The 20137-nt window shown below is 40.3% G+C and overlaps 1 protein-coding gene across 1 annotated transcript in view; it reads right to left on the bottom strand.

Annotated features, from left to right (window-relative positions):
* Positions 1-19366, bottom strand: part of Cpne4 (copine 4) — a 353867-nt gene extending 334501 nt beyond the window's left edge. The window contains exon 1 of the mRNA XM_038322752.1: positions 19187-19366. Coding sequence (XP_038178680.1) covers positions 19187-19366 — 180 coding nt within the window. The remainder of the gene's footprint in view (positions 1-19186) is intronic.
* Positions 19367-20137: the final 771 nt, after the last annotated feature.

The raw sequence follows: 20137 nt of genomic DNA, 5'->3' as shown, positions 1-20137 counted from the left end.
AATCCTGTTGTGAAACGATTTCCTGCCAGTTGAAGTATTTGGCTGAGGTCCAGGAAGTAAACACAACTCACAAGTCTCAAGGAGATTCTAACAAAATTAGAAGAAATTTACAGGACTCACAAGGCCCCTCTCCAAGGTTGTATAAGCAGGAACAACTGCTGGGAGAAGAGGCAACACAACCAATTGAGTTGTCTGTAAGTCATGTAGATACCTACAGGAATGTATCCTTGGTTAGTTGCGACCCATTGTGGTGGTTTGAATAAGAATGGCCCCCTTAGGTTCATATGTTTGAATACGTGGTCCTCACTTTATAGAACTAGTTGGAAATAATTAGGAGGTGTGGCCTTATTGAAGGAAGTGTGTCACTAGGGGTGAGCTTTGGGGTTTCACAAGCCCATGTCATTACCAGTATCACTTTCTCTCTTTCTGCCTTGTGCCTTTGGAACGGGATGTAAGCTCTCAACTACTGTTCCAGCACCATATCTGCCTGCCTGCTGCAATGCTCTCTGCCTTGATAATCATGGGCTCTAACTCTCTGAAATTATGAGGCCCAATAAACATTTTCTTTTATAAGTTTCCTTGGTCATGGTGTCTCTTCATAGCAATAGAAAAGTAACTAAGACACACCTCCTATTGTGGGGTTTTCATTAATGCAGTTACTTGCAAGTCACCTAATCCCTTTATAAGTAGATTCAATAAACTCACTGGTTCTTTAAAGAAGACTTGGACAGATTTTTTTTCTTTGGCCTGTCATATTGGTGCCCTATTTGAGGTGAAAAGATATTTGTTCACATCTTCCCAGTGGGGAAGAAAATCACACAACACATGAACTCCCATTATATATGTAATAAAACTCTCTAAAATCTCTCCCACTGACAACAAGGCTTTTTATGATCTGATGGTTGCCAACTCCAGGATCATTTCCTATTATTTTTCTTATCTCATTGACTTCGAGCCACCTTGCCTTCTTATTGTTTGGTAGTGATGGGGATGAAGATGATGAAGGTGTTAAGAACAATTGGCATCAGGTCTGGCCTCTTATTAAACTTTTATGTACATGGTACAGTAATATTGACACTAGATATAATGCTGCAGAGTGGGTCTATGGTGCACCTATCTGGCATAACCTCAGATAGCCCCTTTATATAGTCAGACAGCCTATGGCAGGGCCTCAGCCCTCACTTCTGTCAGAATACCATTCCCAGTATTTAAGTGACTGATTCTTTGCCCATAAGGGCAAGTAATTTGAAAAGAAAATGGCCCTTCTCCCAACAAAGCTTGTCCTCAGGGTTAGGGACATCATTTAGAGGTTGATTATAACTGGTATAGGGTTGGGAGTTGGGATGGAAATTTTGTAGGATCAGGGATCTCACACACAAAAAAGGAAACTGAATGGGATAACAGGTAGACATAGAGCTTACTCACACTAATAATAATAATAGTGAGTAGTAGAGTGAATACTTGTGAGCTATTTGTAGATAATTTATATTGGTTTAGATTCTTGTATATTGATACAAATTAAAATTATATTTGTTATATTGAATATGCTCCTATTTCTGTTTATAATATTTGTACACCTATGGAAAGCTATTTTGTCAGATTGTATACATGCATGTTTCTACCTCTGTTTAAGACATTGTGTATAATATTGACATAATTTTAGGATGAATTTTTCATATTGTACCATACACTTCTACCTCTGATCAAGATACTTATACTTTGCTTACATTTTGAGGTCAGTGTCCTCATTTGCTGCACAGTTGTTTAAAGATTGTCTAACATTCTGATATAAAGTCTTAGTCTTTAAATTATACAGGTATTAAGTATTATAGGTCAATAATCATCCATGTTTGTCATACTTATATTAGACTAACCAGGTTTTTTAGATGGATAAATATTATATTATGGATAGATAACTACTTCAACTACTTCAAAGAACCGTAAAATATGATATTTAAATAACTTTTCTTTCTGCTGATGTAAGACAAGATTGCTCCTGGCAGCACCAATCTATTTCTGAGAGAATGTTGAGCACCGAAAACACCCACTTGAAGCTTGTTTTCTTCTTGGCAAAACTAGCCTTTGGGCAAAGAACTGCCCAAGCTTCAACCACTGACAAAATACAGGGTGTATGGACTAGACAAGCAAGATACAAAACAAAAAAAGACTACCGAACTTTGCCCAGACAGAGTAAGATGGTTTTCAAAATTTTCCTGCCTCTGAAAATGGTTTGTCAGTTACTCTAGGCCTAACCAAATTGGTTGTTCCACCATTGCAAATTGTTGCAATGAGACTTTGGGTGATTGCCTAAGTAACCAATTGTCTCTGTCATCTACTGCACACTTTGAAAGTTGCTTGATTGCATTTTCTGCGTACTCAAGTAATGTTATTTCCCTTCCCAGGTCTTCAGTGGGGTTGAAGACTAGATAGTTGTAGTTACTTTCTTCTTATGACTTGTCCAAGTCATTTCTAATACAAGACTTAGACTCCTTGGTATAGAATAATTATTGAAACATTTAGCATGTGTTTCTTGCTTAATATTGTTTATGCTGGTTATAATTTTAATTGTTATACTTGATATTTGTTCTTATTGTATATAGGTTTGTATTGGGTTTGGAATTCTCTTATTTAGATAAAAGGGACAGGTGATGAGGAACCTCCTTCAGCCAATGGCCTTTGAATTGTTGGACCAGGTTGGGCATGGCCTTGGGTACCAAAAAGGTGCAGGTCCATCTATTCACTCTCTCTCTGCCCACTCACCACACCTGGATGTTGGATTCTGTTCCTATTCCCTATTATGATCTATGAGTTCCCCTTTAATAAGGAACCCTTTATTATACTCTATTCAAAGCTAGTGTGGGTTCCTTTATTTGCGTTCTTCCCCCTATCCTCTGATGCACTCTCTGTCATCTCTGAATGAATATTACTTCTTCAGGGAAGTTCTTCTTGACTACAGTGTTAAAATTAGTTTCATATCATTCTCCATCTACTTCCTTGCTTATCAGCATACTTACCATTTTCTGATAATAGATTAAACATTTATTGCATATTTTCTGTTGTCTCTAGAAAAAATTCTGAGACCATGATTGTCCCCTGCTGTATGTTTCCTTATTCTTAAGAAAAGTGTCTAGGATATAGCAGGAACTGAATATATGTTTGCCAAATTAAACAAACAAATAAAAAGAATTATTTACCTATGCAGTGGACTGGTAGTTAAATTATGGCTCACCTAAAGGATGAATTATTTTATGCCATTGAGTAGTTGTATAGAGTGCTTATTTGAGTAGTAAAATGTAGTTTTATTTAAACAGAAGACTCTCAAATAACCAAAATATACTTCAAGAAATGTTCAACATCCTTAGTCATCAGGGAAATGCAAATCAAAATGACTCTGAGATATAATTTTACCCCTGTCAGAATGACTAAGATAAAAAAAAACACAGATGATAGCTTATGCTGGAGAGGATGTGTAGTAAGGGGAACACTCCTCCACTTCTTGTGGGAGTGCAAACTTGTACAGCCACTTTGGAAATCAATATTGTGGTTTCTCAGAAAATTGGGAATTGATATACCTCAAGACCCAGCTATACCAACTTAGGCATATACCCAAAGGATGCTCAATCATAGCACAAGGATACATAGTTGCTTAACTATGTTCATAACAGCATTATTTGTAATAACCAGAACCTGGGAACAAGCTAGAGGCCCCTCAACTGAAAAATGGATAAGAAAAATGTGGTACATTTACATATTGGTATATTACTTAGCTGTAAAATACAATGACCTCATGAAATTTGCAGGCAAATGGATGAAACTAGAAAAAAATCATTCTGAGTGAAGTGACCCAGACCCAGAAAGACAAACATGGTATGTATTCACTCATAAGTAGATATTATGAATAAAGTATAGGATAAGCAGCCTACAATCCACAGCCCCAGAGAGTCTAGATAGCACGGAGGGCCCAAAGAGGAATGCATGTATTTCCCTGGGAAGGGGAGATAGAAGAGATCTCTGGGTAAAGCAGGGAGGAGAGTTTGGGGTGGAAGTGGGAACTTGAGGGAGCAGGTTAGGCAGGTTGGGCAGACTGGGCTGCATGCAGGAGGTAGTTGGGAGAGTAATGAAAGAGACATCTTGATGGGGGGGCATTTCATGGTTAGGAGAAACCTGGTGCCAGGGAAACTTCTAGGAATCCACACTGATAATCCCAGATTAGACCCCTAGCAACAGTGGAAAGGGTGCCTGAAGTGGCCATCTACTGCAGTCAGATTGGTGACTCCACTAATGGTCTTCAGAGAGCCTTTATCCAGTAAGTGTTGGAAGCAGATGCAGAGATCCACAGCCAAGCACTGGGCCAAGCACCAAGAGTCCAGCTGAAGAAAGGGAGAAGAGATTGAGTCAGGGAGGTCAAGGTCATGCAGGGGAAACCCACAGAGACAGGTGACCTGAGGTCATGAGAGCTCATGGACTCTGGAACAACAGTCAGGGAGCCTGCATGGGACCAACGTAGGCCCTCTGCATGTGTGTGACAGTCGTGTAGCTTGGTCTGTTTGTAAGGCTTCTAGCAGTGAAATCAGGACCTGTCCCTGGTATTTATTTGGCTTTTGGGAACCTATTCCCCATGCTGAATTAGCTCACCTAGCCTTGATGCAGGTGTGAAGCTCAGTGCTGCCTCAACTTGGGCATATCTTGCTTTGTTCAAACCCATGGGAGGCCTGTTCCTTTCTGAATGGAGACAGAGGAGGAGTGGATAGGGAAGGGGTAGATGGGAGGCAGCAGAGAAGGAGAGACAAATGTCAAATATCAATAAAATAAAATAATGAATAAGTTTTTAAAAATTTTAAAAAGAAAAAAGAAATATGTCATTTTCTAAAATGTAAATATAATCAAAACCTTCAATATAGTACTCTGCTTTGATTGTGATTCCATAGCCATGTATGTGCTGATCCAGTAAGACATCAGGACTTGTTACCATGGGCACCAGCAGAGGAAGGCTCCTCGGGCTCCTAGGGTTCTGAAGTCAGAGGATTTAGCAAGCAGGATCTACTACAACAGCCACCTGCTCTTGGAAAAGTGACCATGGCATCTCAGAGTCTCAGTTTTCCTATCTATGAATATGTGACTGAAATTGCAGTGCCAGTCTTGATGGGTCAGAATTGATGAGAAAAACAATAATTACATGTCAAAGGGCTACCCAGGAGCTGGTTCTATTTCTTCATTTTTCTTATATCCAGTAGTGATAATACATATATGTATTATCTTAAAAGCAGGAGAGAAACTGTAATCCATATTTTCTTCCTCTCAATACTTCTTGAAGCTATCCATTGTCTAAGCTGAATATTCAGGGTAGAAAATGCGTCCTTTCACGAACTCTATACTGCCTCACTCAATGTTCCAAGAGAGCTCTCTAAACAGGAATTGAGACCTGAAGTGTGACTACATCCCTCATACCCACACACTTCAAAGCCATTGTGTTTCGTATGCTAATAAGATGAAATCTTCAGTCAGCTGATACAACGAGGTATAGTCCAGGGCTTTATTATATGGGAAAACTTAGCCTTTCCCATTAAAACGAGGGTGCACATCCTTATCCTGGGACTGTCCTCAGTAGACGTCCACACACAAATGCTCCACCTATTAGCGCTGGCTTCTGGTGTGGGCGAAGTCACTTGTAGAGAATTTGAAACACTGGCCATTAAATCATGCCTAGTCCTTCAGGTCTTCACTGCTACAGTTCTAGACACTGTGAAATGAACCCTACCACTGTGCCCTGTCTGACCTCCTCCTAGGGAGTCGATTTAAGCTGTTTCAGTTCTGGGTACTTGTTACACAATAGTAATAACTGGAGGAAACTGAAGGAAGGGAATCTTCAGCAGATAAAGGATAAAATAAATTCCTTACACTGCAGCCTCCTTGCTCAGAAATTGTTTTGAAAAGGTTAACATGAGCAAAATAGGAAAAAGAGTGTCCGATCCTCCTTTGATACACAGTTCTAAGCTGTGATCTCCCACCAAGAACTTGCTATGTACTCAAGAGGAAAAGATTTGAGACTAAGTCGTTAGGTGAGAGGGAGCTGTCAAAAGAAATCAAGTGTTTGAAAATAGGATCCAAGATAGGGAGTTGAAGATTTCCAAGCTTCAGTCAAGATAAAATATTTAATTAGCCTATAAGCTGACCCCAAGAACATCTGGAGCTTCCAGAAGGCAAGAAATTTTCTTGTCACTTGTAAGTCTGCCAGACAATAGAGGCCCGTGTTGGCAAAGAAGCAGAAATGGGAAGGGAGGTTATCAGCATGGCCTCTCTGAGATTCCAAGCTTACTGATTAGAGAACGCAGAACAGCAGAATGAACTCTGTCCACGCCTATTCATCTTCTTCAGAATGCACAAAGTGGAGGGGATAAGGAGAGCCAGATAATTCCTCACCAGGGAGCCAAAACACATCAATCAGGTGGTTATTCAGGCGTGTGGCTGAAACTTATGAAACTGTTAAATCTTCTTCCAGCAAGGTCTCTTACTTCACAGAGACAATAGGGCCAAGAATTCTTGGGCTTGACAACAACCCAAAACATTGCCTTGGGCATTACACACATTTAGATGTGAGCATTACAAGATAAGTATTTTCATATTTCTATACAGATAAGGATACACACACACACACAAGCATACATACCCAGTTGCTGTGGGACAATGGTCTGTACCCTGTCACTTGTATTTTAAATAAACGCTGATTGGCCAGTAGCCAGGCAGGAAGTAGAGGCAGGGTGACCAGGCAAAAAATAAAGGCGGGATAATGAGACTTCTTGGAAGAGGGAAGTTTCAGTCTGCAGTCATCATCCAGACACAGAGGAAGCCAGACACAGAGCAAGCAAGATGTGACTGCCTTGCCGAAAAAGGTACCAAGCCACGTGGCTAACACAGACAAGAGTTATAGGCTAATATAAGTTAAAAGAGTTAGTAAGAAGCCTGAGCTAAGAAGCCAATCAGTTTATAATTAATGCAGCCCTTTGTGTATTTCTTTGGGACTGAAAGGCTAAGGGACCAGACGGGATAGAAGTCTCAGTCAACACCCAGTGCCAACTGAAATGTAATGTTAGTTTTCAAGAGGTATCAGCCTTCATGAATTGTCTCCATTAAAAAGAATAGTATCTGATATCTACCAAGTGCTCAGTGTGCACCAAGTACTATGTTAAGCAATTCTTAAGCATTATAACTTTCATCCGGACAGCAACCTTACTGTTTCTATCACTGTGTGGATGATAAAAATGCAGGTCCAGGGAAATTGGTGAGTTTGTATAAGCTTATATGGAAACCTGAAGCGATCTGATTCTAGACTCTGTATCTTCAGCCACTTCATTATCTTGCTGGCCCCGTTTTCACCACCACTTAGAGATAAGGTCACATAAGATGTGGGACTCTTCCAAGGTTACACAGTGTATCTGTGGCAGACTTCTGCTTCATTTTATACTGCCCTCAGATCAAGCCAGGCTTCTAGAAGTCTCTGAATTGTCCAGAAAGATAACTCAGATTGGACTGAAGTCTAGTAGTCTGTACCATAAATAGTTGAATTGTGAGGTAGATCAGCTTTGAGTTTAGATTTTTTTCCCCTCTGGTGTTCTTTCTGGAGTTCCCCAATGTTATTTTAGAAATGAAACCATATCTCTTCCCTTTAAGCCAAAATTTTATATAAAACCCCATTATGCTTAATAGCTTAATAAATTTTAGCAACATAATATAGAATTCCTGCCAATTAACTATAATATCTTAATGGGCACACATTCTGAGAGTCAGTGGCTTCAAATGTTGTGAAAATCTAAGCATTTGTGTTAGTGAACTGATTTTTGATAAGGGGCCAACCATACACAATGGAGAAATAATAGCCCAGTCACCAAATAGTGTTGGGAAAACTGGACATCTATAGCAGGAGAATGAAATTGGATCCTTAGTTCACATTCTAAGGAAAATCAACTCATAATGGATATAGACCTCAAACTCTAAGTTTCTAGAAGAAATTTAGTAGGAAATTTTAAAAACTTAGAAGAAATTTAGGAGGAAACATTTTTGAAATTAAGCTGGGCAAGGATTTGTTTTGGCTTTCACACCAGTCACAAAAGCAAACAAAGAGAAAGGAGATGAGTCGTGTTGTTCAAACTAAAACATTTTTATACAGCAGAGGAAACAGAGGAGTAGAAAGGCAACTGATAGAATGGGAGAACACGTGTGCATGCCACTTAGCTGGCAAGGAATTAATTTCCGAGATCATTGGGGATTCCTAAACTTAGCGGCTAAACAAAATAATAACAACAGAAAACGAATAACCTGATTTTAAAAATAAGCAATGCACATGAAATTGACAGGTAGAGGTAAGAGCCAGTGACTAGCTGGTTTGCTTTTCTGACCTTCAGGTTGAACCCCAATTTCTGTCTCTGAATTTGTCTCTACCTCTTTCTGAAACAGCAATCCTGCCTCCGGGAATCTCAGAATGAGGATGTCTGAGAGCTATCTCCTCCCGTTTTATACTCTTCTCCAGGGCTGGGATTAAAGGCCTGCGCTGCCCTGTTTCTATGGCAAACTAGTGTAGCTACTGGGACTAAAAGTATGTGTTACCACTGCCTGATCTGTAAGGTTCTACAGTGGGTCTGTTTTACTCTCTGATCTCCAGGTAAGCTTTATTTATTAACATATAAATGAAATACCATACATTTCCCCTTTTCGCCTAAAATAAAAAATAAGGCTATAACTAATTTAAGAAAACTCTTGTGTGAGGGTCAAATGTCATCAAAGACATATAAAAGGACAATAGTATGCTTATTGCTAGGGGACACAGAGAAGATATAGCGAATTTCTGTTTAAATTACAAAAAGTAGCAGGTGTGTTTAGTAAATTAAGTTCTAGAGGTGAGTACTAGCACATAGTGCCTGTGGTTAGTTACAATGTTTATAAAATTTTGTTAAAAAATGAATCTCATATTGTGTTTACCATCATAAACAACAAACACAACCAAAGCAGCATATGGAAGCATAAGAAGGTGATAGATACATTTATTAGCTAGACTATGGGGATATTAGCAAGCATGCCTAATCTTATCAAAGTATATACATTGATTATATGTAGTTTTTGTATAATAATTAGACCTTAATAAAGTTGAGAATAAAAATTAAGTATGACTTATTTGCATTGCATATATTAAAATATATGTTAGGAAATGTTCTATCTGTTAGTTGGGATAATGTTTTCATGCGTGCACATTTTGTCAAAATTAATCCAGGAAAACAACTGAAAAAGGAAGTATTTTATATGCAAATTGTCTCATTAAAATTGATTTTAAACAATTAGGTCTCAAAACTACTTGTTGGAGGAGAGAGCCATTTGTTTGTCCCCAGCTGCTTAGCCCCAAAATAATCACACAGAAACTGTATTAATTAAATCACTGCTTGGCCCATTAGCTCTAGCTTCTTATTAGCTAGCTCTTATATGAATTTAACCTTTTTCTATTAGTCTGTATATTGCCACATGGCTGTGGCTTACAGGGTAAAGTTCCCAGTGACTGTCTCAGGCAGTAGCTTCTCTCTGACTCCCCCTTTCTTTCTCCCAGCACTCAGTATAGTTTTCTCCACCTAGCTAAGTTCTGCCCTGCAATAGGTCCAAAGAAGTTTCTTTATTCATTAATGGTAACCACAGCATACAGAGGGAAATCCCACACCAACTACTCTTTTGGGATCTGTCACTGTAGCTCTGTTCACAAAACAGTCATGGCTCATAATCATTCTAAGTATGAAAGAGCCATGCTCCACAGAGTTCATTTCTATACACACTATCCATGAAGAGATTGCTAAAAATGTCATGTCCCATCACCCACTTTCTGGGACACATGCCGGACTCCTATGCCCCCTTCTGTGTTGCTGACAGGGAAGTTGCAGCACATGGGGATCAAAGCCTGCATCTGGATAGGTGAAAGTAGGGAAGGAGAAAAGAAAATGAGAAATAGTGGAATCGAGAAAGGTTACAAAGACAGGAAATGAGCCCTTCCCCCAGGAGTCTGGTTAAGGCCCCCAGCATCTAAGAATCAGGAATTCCAGCCCAACTATTACAGGCTGTAAAAGTCGCCAAGACAGACAATATTTCTCTCATATATAGACATTTTATGTTAAAATAGCTATGAACTAGGCTTAAGGCTTAATGTATATGAACTTACTCCTCTCCCAGATATTCTCTGGGATGTTCACAAACAAGACTATTACAGTGATAATATCCTACCATCCCGCATCTCTGTGCCCTAGAGTTTGACCTTCTCTGTAGTTCTATCAGGTGCCCATCAAAAACCAACCTGGGTTCTCATTTAGGTCTTTTGACTAACCTTTGATGGCAATAACTTCAAAATGGTACACACGGCTACTGTAAAGATAATGAACCACCATTCTTCTTTGAGAAGCTCACATCCATTCACTTAGGTTTATCTTATTCCTCTCCCAGAACTTCTTTTCTCTTAACCCCTCTATGTATACCTTTTAGTAAACTCCCAACTGTGTGTTGCAGTGGCTCATCCTGAATTCTTTTTTGGCTGAAGCCAAGAATCTTGGGTTTGCTTCCATAGAACTCTCTGAAAAAGAACTCCCCAGGCTGTGTCAGAGGACAGTGTGTAGGTATATCTACATTTCTGCTTCATCTGAAAGAGCAGCAAAATACTGATCAAAATTTAGTATCACCCTGCTGTACCCACTATACATTCAAAAATAAGAACAAATCAAAATCAAGAACTGTTTGAACTCTTTCTCAAGGTCTGTCTGAGTCTCCAGTCCTCTGTCTCCAAGACAGTGAGTGTAGACAGAAGTTTCTGTCCCACTCAGTCCCAAAGCTGTTCAGTCTCAAAGAAATACACAGAGGCTTATATTAATTATAAACTGTTTGGCCTAATAGCTCAGGCTTATTATTAACTAGCTCTTACAACTAAAATCAACTCATAATTCTTATTTATGTTTAGCCACATGACTGGGTACTTTTTCTCTGTGAGTCATTCACATTTTGCTTCCTCTACATCTGGCTCTGCCTTTCCTCTTCCTAGAATTCTCTTAGTTAGGTCATCCCACTTATATTTTCTGTCTGACTACTAGCCAATCAGCATTTTACTAAATCAATATGAGTGATAAATCTTTACATCGTACAAGAGCATTATTCCACAGCAGAGTAAATGCTGCTGGGGAAGTACACATTTAAGGACTTGCATCTTGTTTTCCTCGTGTTACTCAATACACACTGTGCTTAATTTTAATGTCTATGATGCCTTCTCACTGGGCTTGTATGAGAAGCAAATTAAATAATGTAAGCAGAGATTGTGAATTTAAAGGGCTATCTGCATATGATATAATCATTAATAACAACCTTATGTCAGAGTTCACTAATGATGTGTTAAATATAATAATGCTAATTATTTCTAACTGTTACTCCCAGCTAATGTCAAAGTCCAGGATTCACTGAAACATATTTTCATATGGAATTGATCCAAGGGTGATGAGTCCTGAGTTGCTCAGCCTCTCCTATGAGCCCAATAATCATATCTTAAAATTAAGTATAATTTTCGAAGTCTGCAATGCAATTTGGGTTTCCCCATGATAACAAGTTCTTGCCATTCATAGAATCTGGGCCCAAAGCCACACAATCATCAGATTGGCCCTGTTTCATGGAAAATATCCAATGCTGCCTAGAAGGAGAGCCTATGTTCTGGTGAACAGAGGGAAAACCTTCAGGTCATGAGTATCTGCCTTTCGGCTCTCTGGGAAGGTTTCATTTATCACACCTGGTTAAAATGTCTAGCTCCAGGAGGTAATGAATGCATCTGCACTTACAATAGACAAGAAGGAATTATTCCCACATCTCATCAGAAGCTGAGAAAATGCACATTTTCATTAACTATATACTTTCATCTTGGTGTGGCTAATAGAGAGTACAGAACCCAAATTAAAGAAATGAAGCATGGTCTGAAGCTTACCATTTGGAAAGTACATTCAAGTTGCAAATTTTCTAGTACTACAGTAAAGTCATGTCAGTAAAATATAAAAGACTTAATTAAAGTTTGAACATGCTTGCACATGTGAACACACACACAGATATACACACACTTCCAGAAGGGAAACAGAATTGCTTCTGAATTCTTAATTCTTAGACATATACTCCAAACATTGCTAATCTGCCAAAAGCAGCCATGCATGGTACATTTCAGAAAAACTGACTCAATATTTCAAAGACACCTTGGCACTTTGTCCTTGGCCATCAATACAATCAACAGCACAGAAGGTCAGAGGGCAGGTCTGTTTGATATTAAACACCAGACTCTTATAATCCCCTTTAGGGGTCAAATGGTCTCTTCCCTTGTTAATAGGGCAAGGAAAACATTAAATGTGCACCCTTTATGTGGAAGGTTAAACTGAAAGTAGTTCTATCTGCTATAGCAGTAACGGGAGTTGTTAACACAGTACCACAGGGCCCTTTCTCTGATGGAATTCCATTTTAAAATAAAATGGTGTCTTGAGAGCTGGCTCTGTGGTTAAGAGGTCTGGCTGCTCTTCCAGAATATTCAGGTTTGACTCCCAGAATGCATATGGCAGCTCACAACTCTCTGTTACTCCCATTCTAGAAGGGATTCTCTTCCCTCTTTTGACCTCCTTGGGTACCACACATATTTGGTTCTCGGAAAGACATGCTGGCAAAACACCCATACATAAACATTAGGGAAAACTCCACAGTAATCAGAAGCAGTAAAAAAAATATTGTGTCAAATTTTAATTCTATCACTCATGTCCCACTTCAGGCTGTTCTCCTCCCCACTAGGAATGTCCAAAATCTCATGCTAGCTTGTAACAATTACAATGAATGTAAATGTTTCTTTAAAAAAAATAACTCTTAGTTATGCTAACAATTGTCTATGTGCTCAGTTGCCACTCCCTGGACAGAGTAGGTCTACAACACGCCACTCTTTGCAGAGAATTCTGCCAGGCATGCCAGCAGGCAAGTATGACCTTCAGCCCACAGGCCAAATGCGCTCCCAATAGTGAAGGGTGTGGCCCCACATGTTTGTAGACCATAGCATCATGTTGAAATGTCAAAAGTTTGGACACTCATGAGAAAGCCCCTCTTTTGCCAAACCCTAATGTTCTCACTGAAAGGTAAGCATGTTTTATTTTTTCTGAGTCTCACCCCAAAACTCCTCAATAATCTCTTCATTATTTAGCATCTCAGATTCCCCATACTGAGAAATTTAAACAGTGTTAAGCCTTGGCTAGAAGCCCTTCCCCCAATTCTGTGATTCTATACATAGAAATCTCTCTGACCACCAAGGTCCTCTCCAGGAGATGGCCACAGAAAAGTATACCCTTCAGTATATCTCCCAACTGAGTGCAGCTCATGCTTGCTGGCCTCTACTGAACATGTCACTCCTCCCCTCTAGCATAGATGCGAGGATGCAGAAGTCACTTTTGGAACTTGCATCAGAAAGTAGGTGGTGTCACTAAATAACCACTCACCACTTGGTAGCTGTAAATGATTCTCCAAGTGGGTGGTTGGAAGGTCTATGTGTCGTCTACTTGCCTCTTTGGTCTAAAATACATTTTTTGTTCTTTTCTTTCAAACTTTGCTAGCAGACTTCCAGCAAAGTTTGTCCAGTAGGAGGAGCTGGTGGGAGATGGGAGAGCAACACAAAGGGAAATGACAAGTTATCCCCATTGACTTTAAGACAGCTTCTCCAGCCCTATGTACTCCACCACTGTCTCTCCAGTTTCTGGCAGGTAGGTCCTTCCTCCATCCCCATCTCCATGGATCCAGCTTCTCCTCGATGATGCACCTGCTTGGTTTTTAATACTAAACTCTTCCTTTTGTTCTTCTTGTCCAGGGGCAGATTGGTATATTTTTAGTAGCCAAGTCTCTGTTTTGCTAATGCAATGAATACACACTAGCCCAAATGGTTTCTGTGTATTTTGACGACTTCACAGGTTTGTCCTAAAATGCCACTTTTACAGTCCTAAGCAAAGTACTGATTTCTTGTTCCTTATCTCAGAGTTACTTCTCATCCTTTCTTTAGCTTTAACTCCTTTATCAATGGTCATTCAAAGTAAATTCTTTCTGGCAGCTGCTTGGCATAGGATCTGTTTTCCTTGTCATCCCAATGAGAGGGAAGTCATGACTGGTACTGTAAACCCAGTCACCTACCTGTGGCCAGAGAGGTCATGGGCCCTAGAGAAGCACCGACTACTGCCACTTTCTTAAATAAACGTGATTTGTGACTGTGTATAGTTTTTCCTTATACCAGAGAAAAGTCTAGCTCTCATCCCTGATCAAAGAAGCCAATTTTCTGCAATGGATGGAGACTATTACAGAAATCCACAACTGGCAAAAGGGCAGAGAATAAGTGACTAGAGAGTACCCAACCCTAACTGATACTTCTACAGCACATCCATACACCTATGCCTCAAGTAAAATAATGGAGGAGGGAAAAGAAGGAATGGGAGAGCCAGCGAACCAGGATGCCTAGGGCTAGATAGTGTCCCTGAGACACGACAGGTAAAACGCTCTCCAACAATATGGTTGTCTGACTAGACTGGCATAATAATAATACCAGTTGACATGTCAACTAGAGAGCAGAAATCCCACCCGGTCCTACTGCTAGGTAAAGAGATACAGGTGGTATGGCTGCTGAGAATGGATGAATCAGTTTCTGACAGAGACAAACTTGGTTATAGGTTGTCCAATCCCACGTGGCCAGTTCTGGACACATGTACATATGAACAATGCTATATGGACTCGGTAGGTCATACACACACACACACACACACACACACACACACACAAAATATGTATATATGCAACAATAGTAAAGAAGAGGCTATGAATTGGGGAGGGAGGGGAAGACATGGGAGGAGCCAGAGTGATATCAACGTGGTGCCCATGTGTGAAGTTCTCGAAAACTAAAACAAAATAAACCATCCTATCCTCCATCCCACCAGTTCTATTTTGATAGCATCTCTTCTAGGAACCCATCCAAAAATAAGTGAAAAATTTTGTGCACAAAGATGTTCAGCCTGGCATTACTTAAAGGACGGCATTTCAAAAGGCAGTTTCAAAGTTAAGAAATGGGACAGCAGTTTAAGTGAATCTATTCAGTAGGATATTATGCAACTTGAAAATTACATTTATCAAAGTTGTTATAATATGGAAAAGGCATATACTTCTCGGCAGTAAAATCAGAAAAGAGCATTTTTACATGCCTAAGAATCATGTTAAAATAGAGCCTGTGAGATGGCCCAGAGGGTGAAGGCGCCTGTCACCAAGCAGGACAACTTGACTTCTATAACGAGAACCCAAGTAGAACAAGGCAAGAGTAAATTTCTGCAAGTTGTCCTCCGACCCTGTATGTGGCAGGAATGTGCTCTCATCATTAGCACATACTAAATAAGAAAATATTAAAAATGAAAATTTTCAAAAGGTTTAGCATATTGTGTCAGGAGAGAAAAATAGAAAAGCTATATATACAATAGTTGACAGTAGTTAAAGCATAAAAGGTGTTTTAGAAGCCAATTTATTCTCTGCTAATTTTCAAAAAGTGACTTTCCCCTACCGTACTCATTCCATTTAATTTTGTTTACTTAAGTTTTTTTTTTTTTTTAAGTCTCACCAACAAGATCTATAAGATCTTCGCTTAGGAGAAAAATATGCCGACACATAAAACCCCAGTGAATGAAGGTTTTGCTGTTACGATATAAGAGTTAAGATTCCCATCCTTCCTATCCGCCTGTCATCCATTCTCCATGCATGGTCCCCCTCACCTGAATCCCATCTGCTCATGAACAGCTATCAAAACTCCCTTTCAGAGAAATGGTTGCTAGCATAGGCTTACAGGAGTAAACACATTGCCTCTCCAAGTTTATGGTACTCCTTCCTACCACATAGGGGAAGACTGTCTGCGGGAGATACTCCGACCTGTTCATAAGCAGATAAGAGGAGGGAAGGCTGCAGGGATGATCCTAAGAGATTGCAAACAGGTTGGTTGATTTGGGGTTGACCAAGAGACACAGTGTTGGGCAGGTATTTCCTGCAATGATCAACTGAGAGAGAAAGTCCCTTCTGCAGGATCTGCACCATCCTTTAAAAGCAGCCCTTAAAATAAGAAAGAGATCCAAGGAGAAAGAGGGCTGTTTTTGTTCGGCTGCTTACCTTTCTCCTAAGGCCACTGTGTGTGTCTGTGTTCTGTTGCTGTGGCTGTCATCATCTTCTGACACTGGGTTCAGTGAGGACAGAGGGCGAGTGAATCTCCAAGATCAGGCTTTCAGTGTCAGAGTGGGACTGCCAGAATTGTGGCTGCAAAGAGCTACTGGATTCTCAATCTTCCTCCAATGTGAACACAGCCATTGTTGGATGACCCAGATTATATCGTGTAAGCCAATCTAAAATCTCTTTTTCATACATATTCATCCTGTTGTTTTCTGTTCTTGTAGAGAATCCTGACTCATACAGCATATTTTTGCTCATGTGTAAAATTTACACTTGAACATGAACATACACACACACACACACACACACACACACACACACACACACACACTCCACTCAGAGATATTTGGGGGGAGGATAGGAACCACAAGAATTGAGACAGAGGAAATGGAGAACCTTGTTGGGCATTAATAAGGGAAAGGTGGGCTGGAGAGATGGCTCAGAGGTTGGGAGCATTGCCTGCTCTTCCAAGGGTCCTGAGTTCAATTCCCAGCAACCGCATGGTGGCTCACAACCATCTGTGATGGAGTCTGGTGCCCTCTTCTGGCCTGCAGGCACACACACAGACAGAATATTGTATACATAATAAATAAATATTAAAAAAATAAGGGAAAGGTGAAATAGTATATAACATGATGGTTTGAGTAAGAGCAGCCCCCATGGACGTTTATCTTTAAATGCTTGGTCATTAAGGGGTGGAGCTACTTGACAGCAATTAGGAGGTGTGGCCTTGTTAGAGTAGGTGTGGTTTTGTTGGAGGAAGTGTGTCACTGGGAGTGGACTTTGGGGTTTCAAATGCTCAAGCCAGGCCCATTGTCTCTCTCTTCCTGCTGCCTACCAATGTAGATGTAGAATTCTCAGCTACCTCTCCAGTTCCAAGTCTGCCCTGGTACCAACATGCTTCTCATCATGATAATGGACTAAACCTCCAATTGTAAGCAAGCCTCCACTTAAATGACTTCCTTTCTAAGAGTTGTCACAGTCCTAGGCATCATTTCACAGCAGAAAATACTGTCTAAGACACACACACACACACACACACACACAAACATATATAATAATGACACTCTTAGTTTGATCATTTACTGGAAAAATAGTAAAACTGTAAAGAAAAATGCTTATTTAAAACAGGTGTTTAGATGCAATATTTTGATTTATAAATAAACAATACTAGCAAAAAAAATACTCCATCTGTAGAACTCAACCTTTATAGTATTTCCAAATATTCTACCAAAGACTATACCAGTTTCTTCAGTAAGTTTGAAACAGCAATAAAGCCTTTGGGCTGGGGAGCTGCCTGGTTTTAAATACTTTCTTTTGAGTGCACAAGCAGAACAGTATTAGACAAAGGCATAGTCTTTCTGTCCATTTTGTTTTGTTTTTGTTTTGTTTTTCATTCAGAACCTGGAATTACTGCACCATGTCCCTTACAACCATTGATAAGTCATTGATAAAATATAATTCACATTATTTTAAGTTTCACTCACAACTACAAATGCCAGATGATGCATCCCTGGATGGCAGTCATCTCTTCTCTTCATCAAGTACCGTCATGTCTCCATGAACATTTATCAGCATAGCATCTAGCTAAGCCAGTCAGCGGGGTGCAAAGAATCCCACTGCTGTCCTTCCCTGGGTCACTGACTGGCTAGAGTCCAACCGGCAAACAAACAACAAAAAGATCAAATCCTTCCCCAGACAAATCAAACAAAATGTCAAGTCATCTCTTGACAAATTGGAAATTACCACTCACAAAGATTAATTTATAGCAATACCTTTCTATTCTCACTGCTACCCAGTGAGCCACTGGGCTCTAGAATTTTTCAGGCTCACTTCCTTCCAACAACACTTAATGAAGATGATACCCCACAGTTCCTTCCTTCTTTCTCCCACATCCACTATCCCAGTGAATCTCTTCACTACCAAATCCCCTGAGGACTTACACACACACACACACACACACACACACACACACACACACACACAGAGAGAGAGAGAGAGAGAGAGAGAGAGAGAGAGAGAGAGAGAGTTCACTTTCTCTAGTCCCCAACCAACTCAGATTAAGGTTCTATACCCAACATAGCACCCCAGTGCCATGGCCTAGGAATGATTCCTCTGGGCCTTGAGGCTGGGTTCTTTCACTGTCAGTGCGTTCCCACCCGGCTCTCAGACACCTGGCTATGAGATCCACAGCACCCCTGAAAATTTGTGCCATCCCTCCCAGACCTGTGATGTGGACAACTTCTTCAGAGAGCTGGCCTCTGTTCTCGGCTCATTATGACCAATATCCCTGGACCCCAGCTCCCAGGTCCTCAGACTGTGGGCCAGGGTCCAGAGATTTCACAGGACTGGCTTGCTCATGCCTTTCACCCTTGACTCCTCTCTCAACATAGAAAAACCTATGCCCTGTACCAACCCCATCAGAGAAGTTACTTCTTTCTCAACTTCCCAAATGTGCTCCCTCAGAAAAAGGAGCCTCCTTCCTATCACCTCCAGGAGTATGCTTATTAATATTGATGGTTATATGATAATTAATGGATTCTGCCTTGACTCTATGGAGCCAGGTTTTATAGCATCCAATGTATTACTCCAGTCCAGCCTGGGTCCTGGATGCAGGTGTTTCTGACCTGTTAGCATTTTGTTGATAATTGGGTATAGGACTGAGTGTGTTATAGTTATCGCTCAGTAATTATCGTAAACATCCTGAAAATTTCAGGCTCACAAATTGTCAAAATATCACAGTTTCAAAACAGCCATACTAAAACATCATGAGATAAACAGAAACATGATTCTACTTAAATTTTTTTCTGGAACTTTCTATCTTTTTGGAATAAACCAGCTCAAGTCAGGGAATGTTTTTGTTTTGTGTTGTTTTGTTTTTAAATTGAACAGATAATCCAGCCAGACTTCTGTCTGTCTCTGTGGGCAATCCTACCTCAAACCACTGCCCGTGAGACTGCATCTTGAGGATGACACAGGGGTCCGGCTTGGACAGAGCATCTCTGTCAGAAATCCCTTTGCACGCCACACGCAGTTCGACTTTGGTCAGGCAGGGGCTGTTAAAGATTCCCAGCGTGTTGGCAGCTGACTCATAAATGTTGCTCATCTTCTTCATTCTGTGTTAGGGAAATAAAGAGAATAAAAAATGACATGCCGGTCACTGTGGTGTTTTTCAAAGGGGAAGCCTTCCCTTCCCTGCCAAAGACCGCCATTCGGGAAACCTGTTCAGCACACACTTTCGAACGTTTATGGTCTTCATTATCTCACTTTTCCAACTGACCGAACAGCCCTGCCTGCCGCCACCAAAATAAAGCTTCTCAAACAGATGTTGGCACACTTGGCTAACATCAACTCTTTACGGTATGATTTGCAGATTTACACAGGGAAAATTAATCCATGAAATAAAATTAATGAATTAGGGAAACAGACTGCAAAGCACAATCCAGATTTATAGTAAGTAGAAGGTTTATGGGAATTCTTTTACTGCTCTTTCGACTAATCAATTTTATCATGTTGCATGTATTTTTTTTTTATAATGTGTGTCTGTGAGCGCAGGTTCAGGTTCAGCACGCAGCATGTGCAGAAGCCAGAGGACAACACTGTGGAGGTGGTTCTCTCCTTCCATGTGTGGAGAGGTTCCAGGAATAGAATTCAGGTCGGCAGGGTTGACAACAAACTCCTTATCCACAGAGCCAACTTGCTGGCTCCACAAGTTTTTATAATTTCCTAAACTCCAACTCTCCTCCTAAGTAGTGGAACAGATAAGTCTGTTGTCTTATCTCTGGAAGGAATCCAAGTTTCTGACCTCTTAACTCTAGTTTGCTTTTCTAAAATGCTTCTGGCAAAACAGCACCCAAGGAGACCTCAGCATGGGCTTTTCTTTCTC

Source organism: Arvicola amphibius, chromosome 3 (assembly GCF_903992535.2).
Source record: "Arvicola amphibius chromosome 3, mArvAmp1.2, whole genome shotgun sequence".
NCBI classification, from domain to species: domain Eukaryota; kingdom Metazoa; phylum Chordata; class Mammalia; order Rodentia; family Cricetidae; genus Arvicola; species Arvicola amphibius.
Note: the sequence above shows the minus strand (reverse complement) of the source record. Positions and strands in the feature narration are given on the sequence as shown.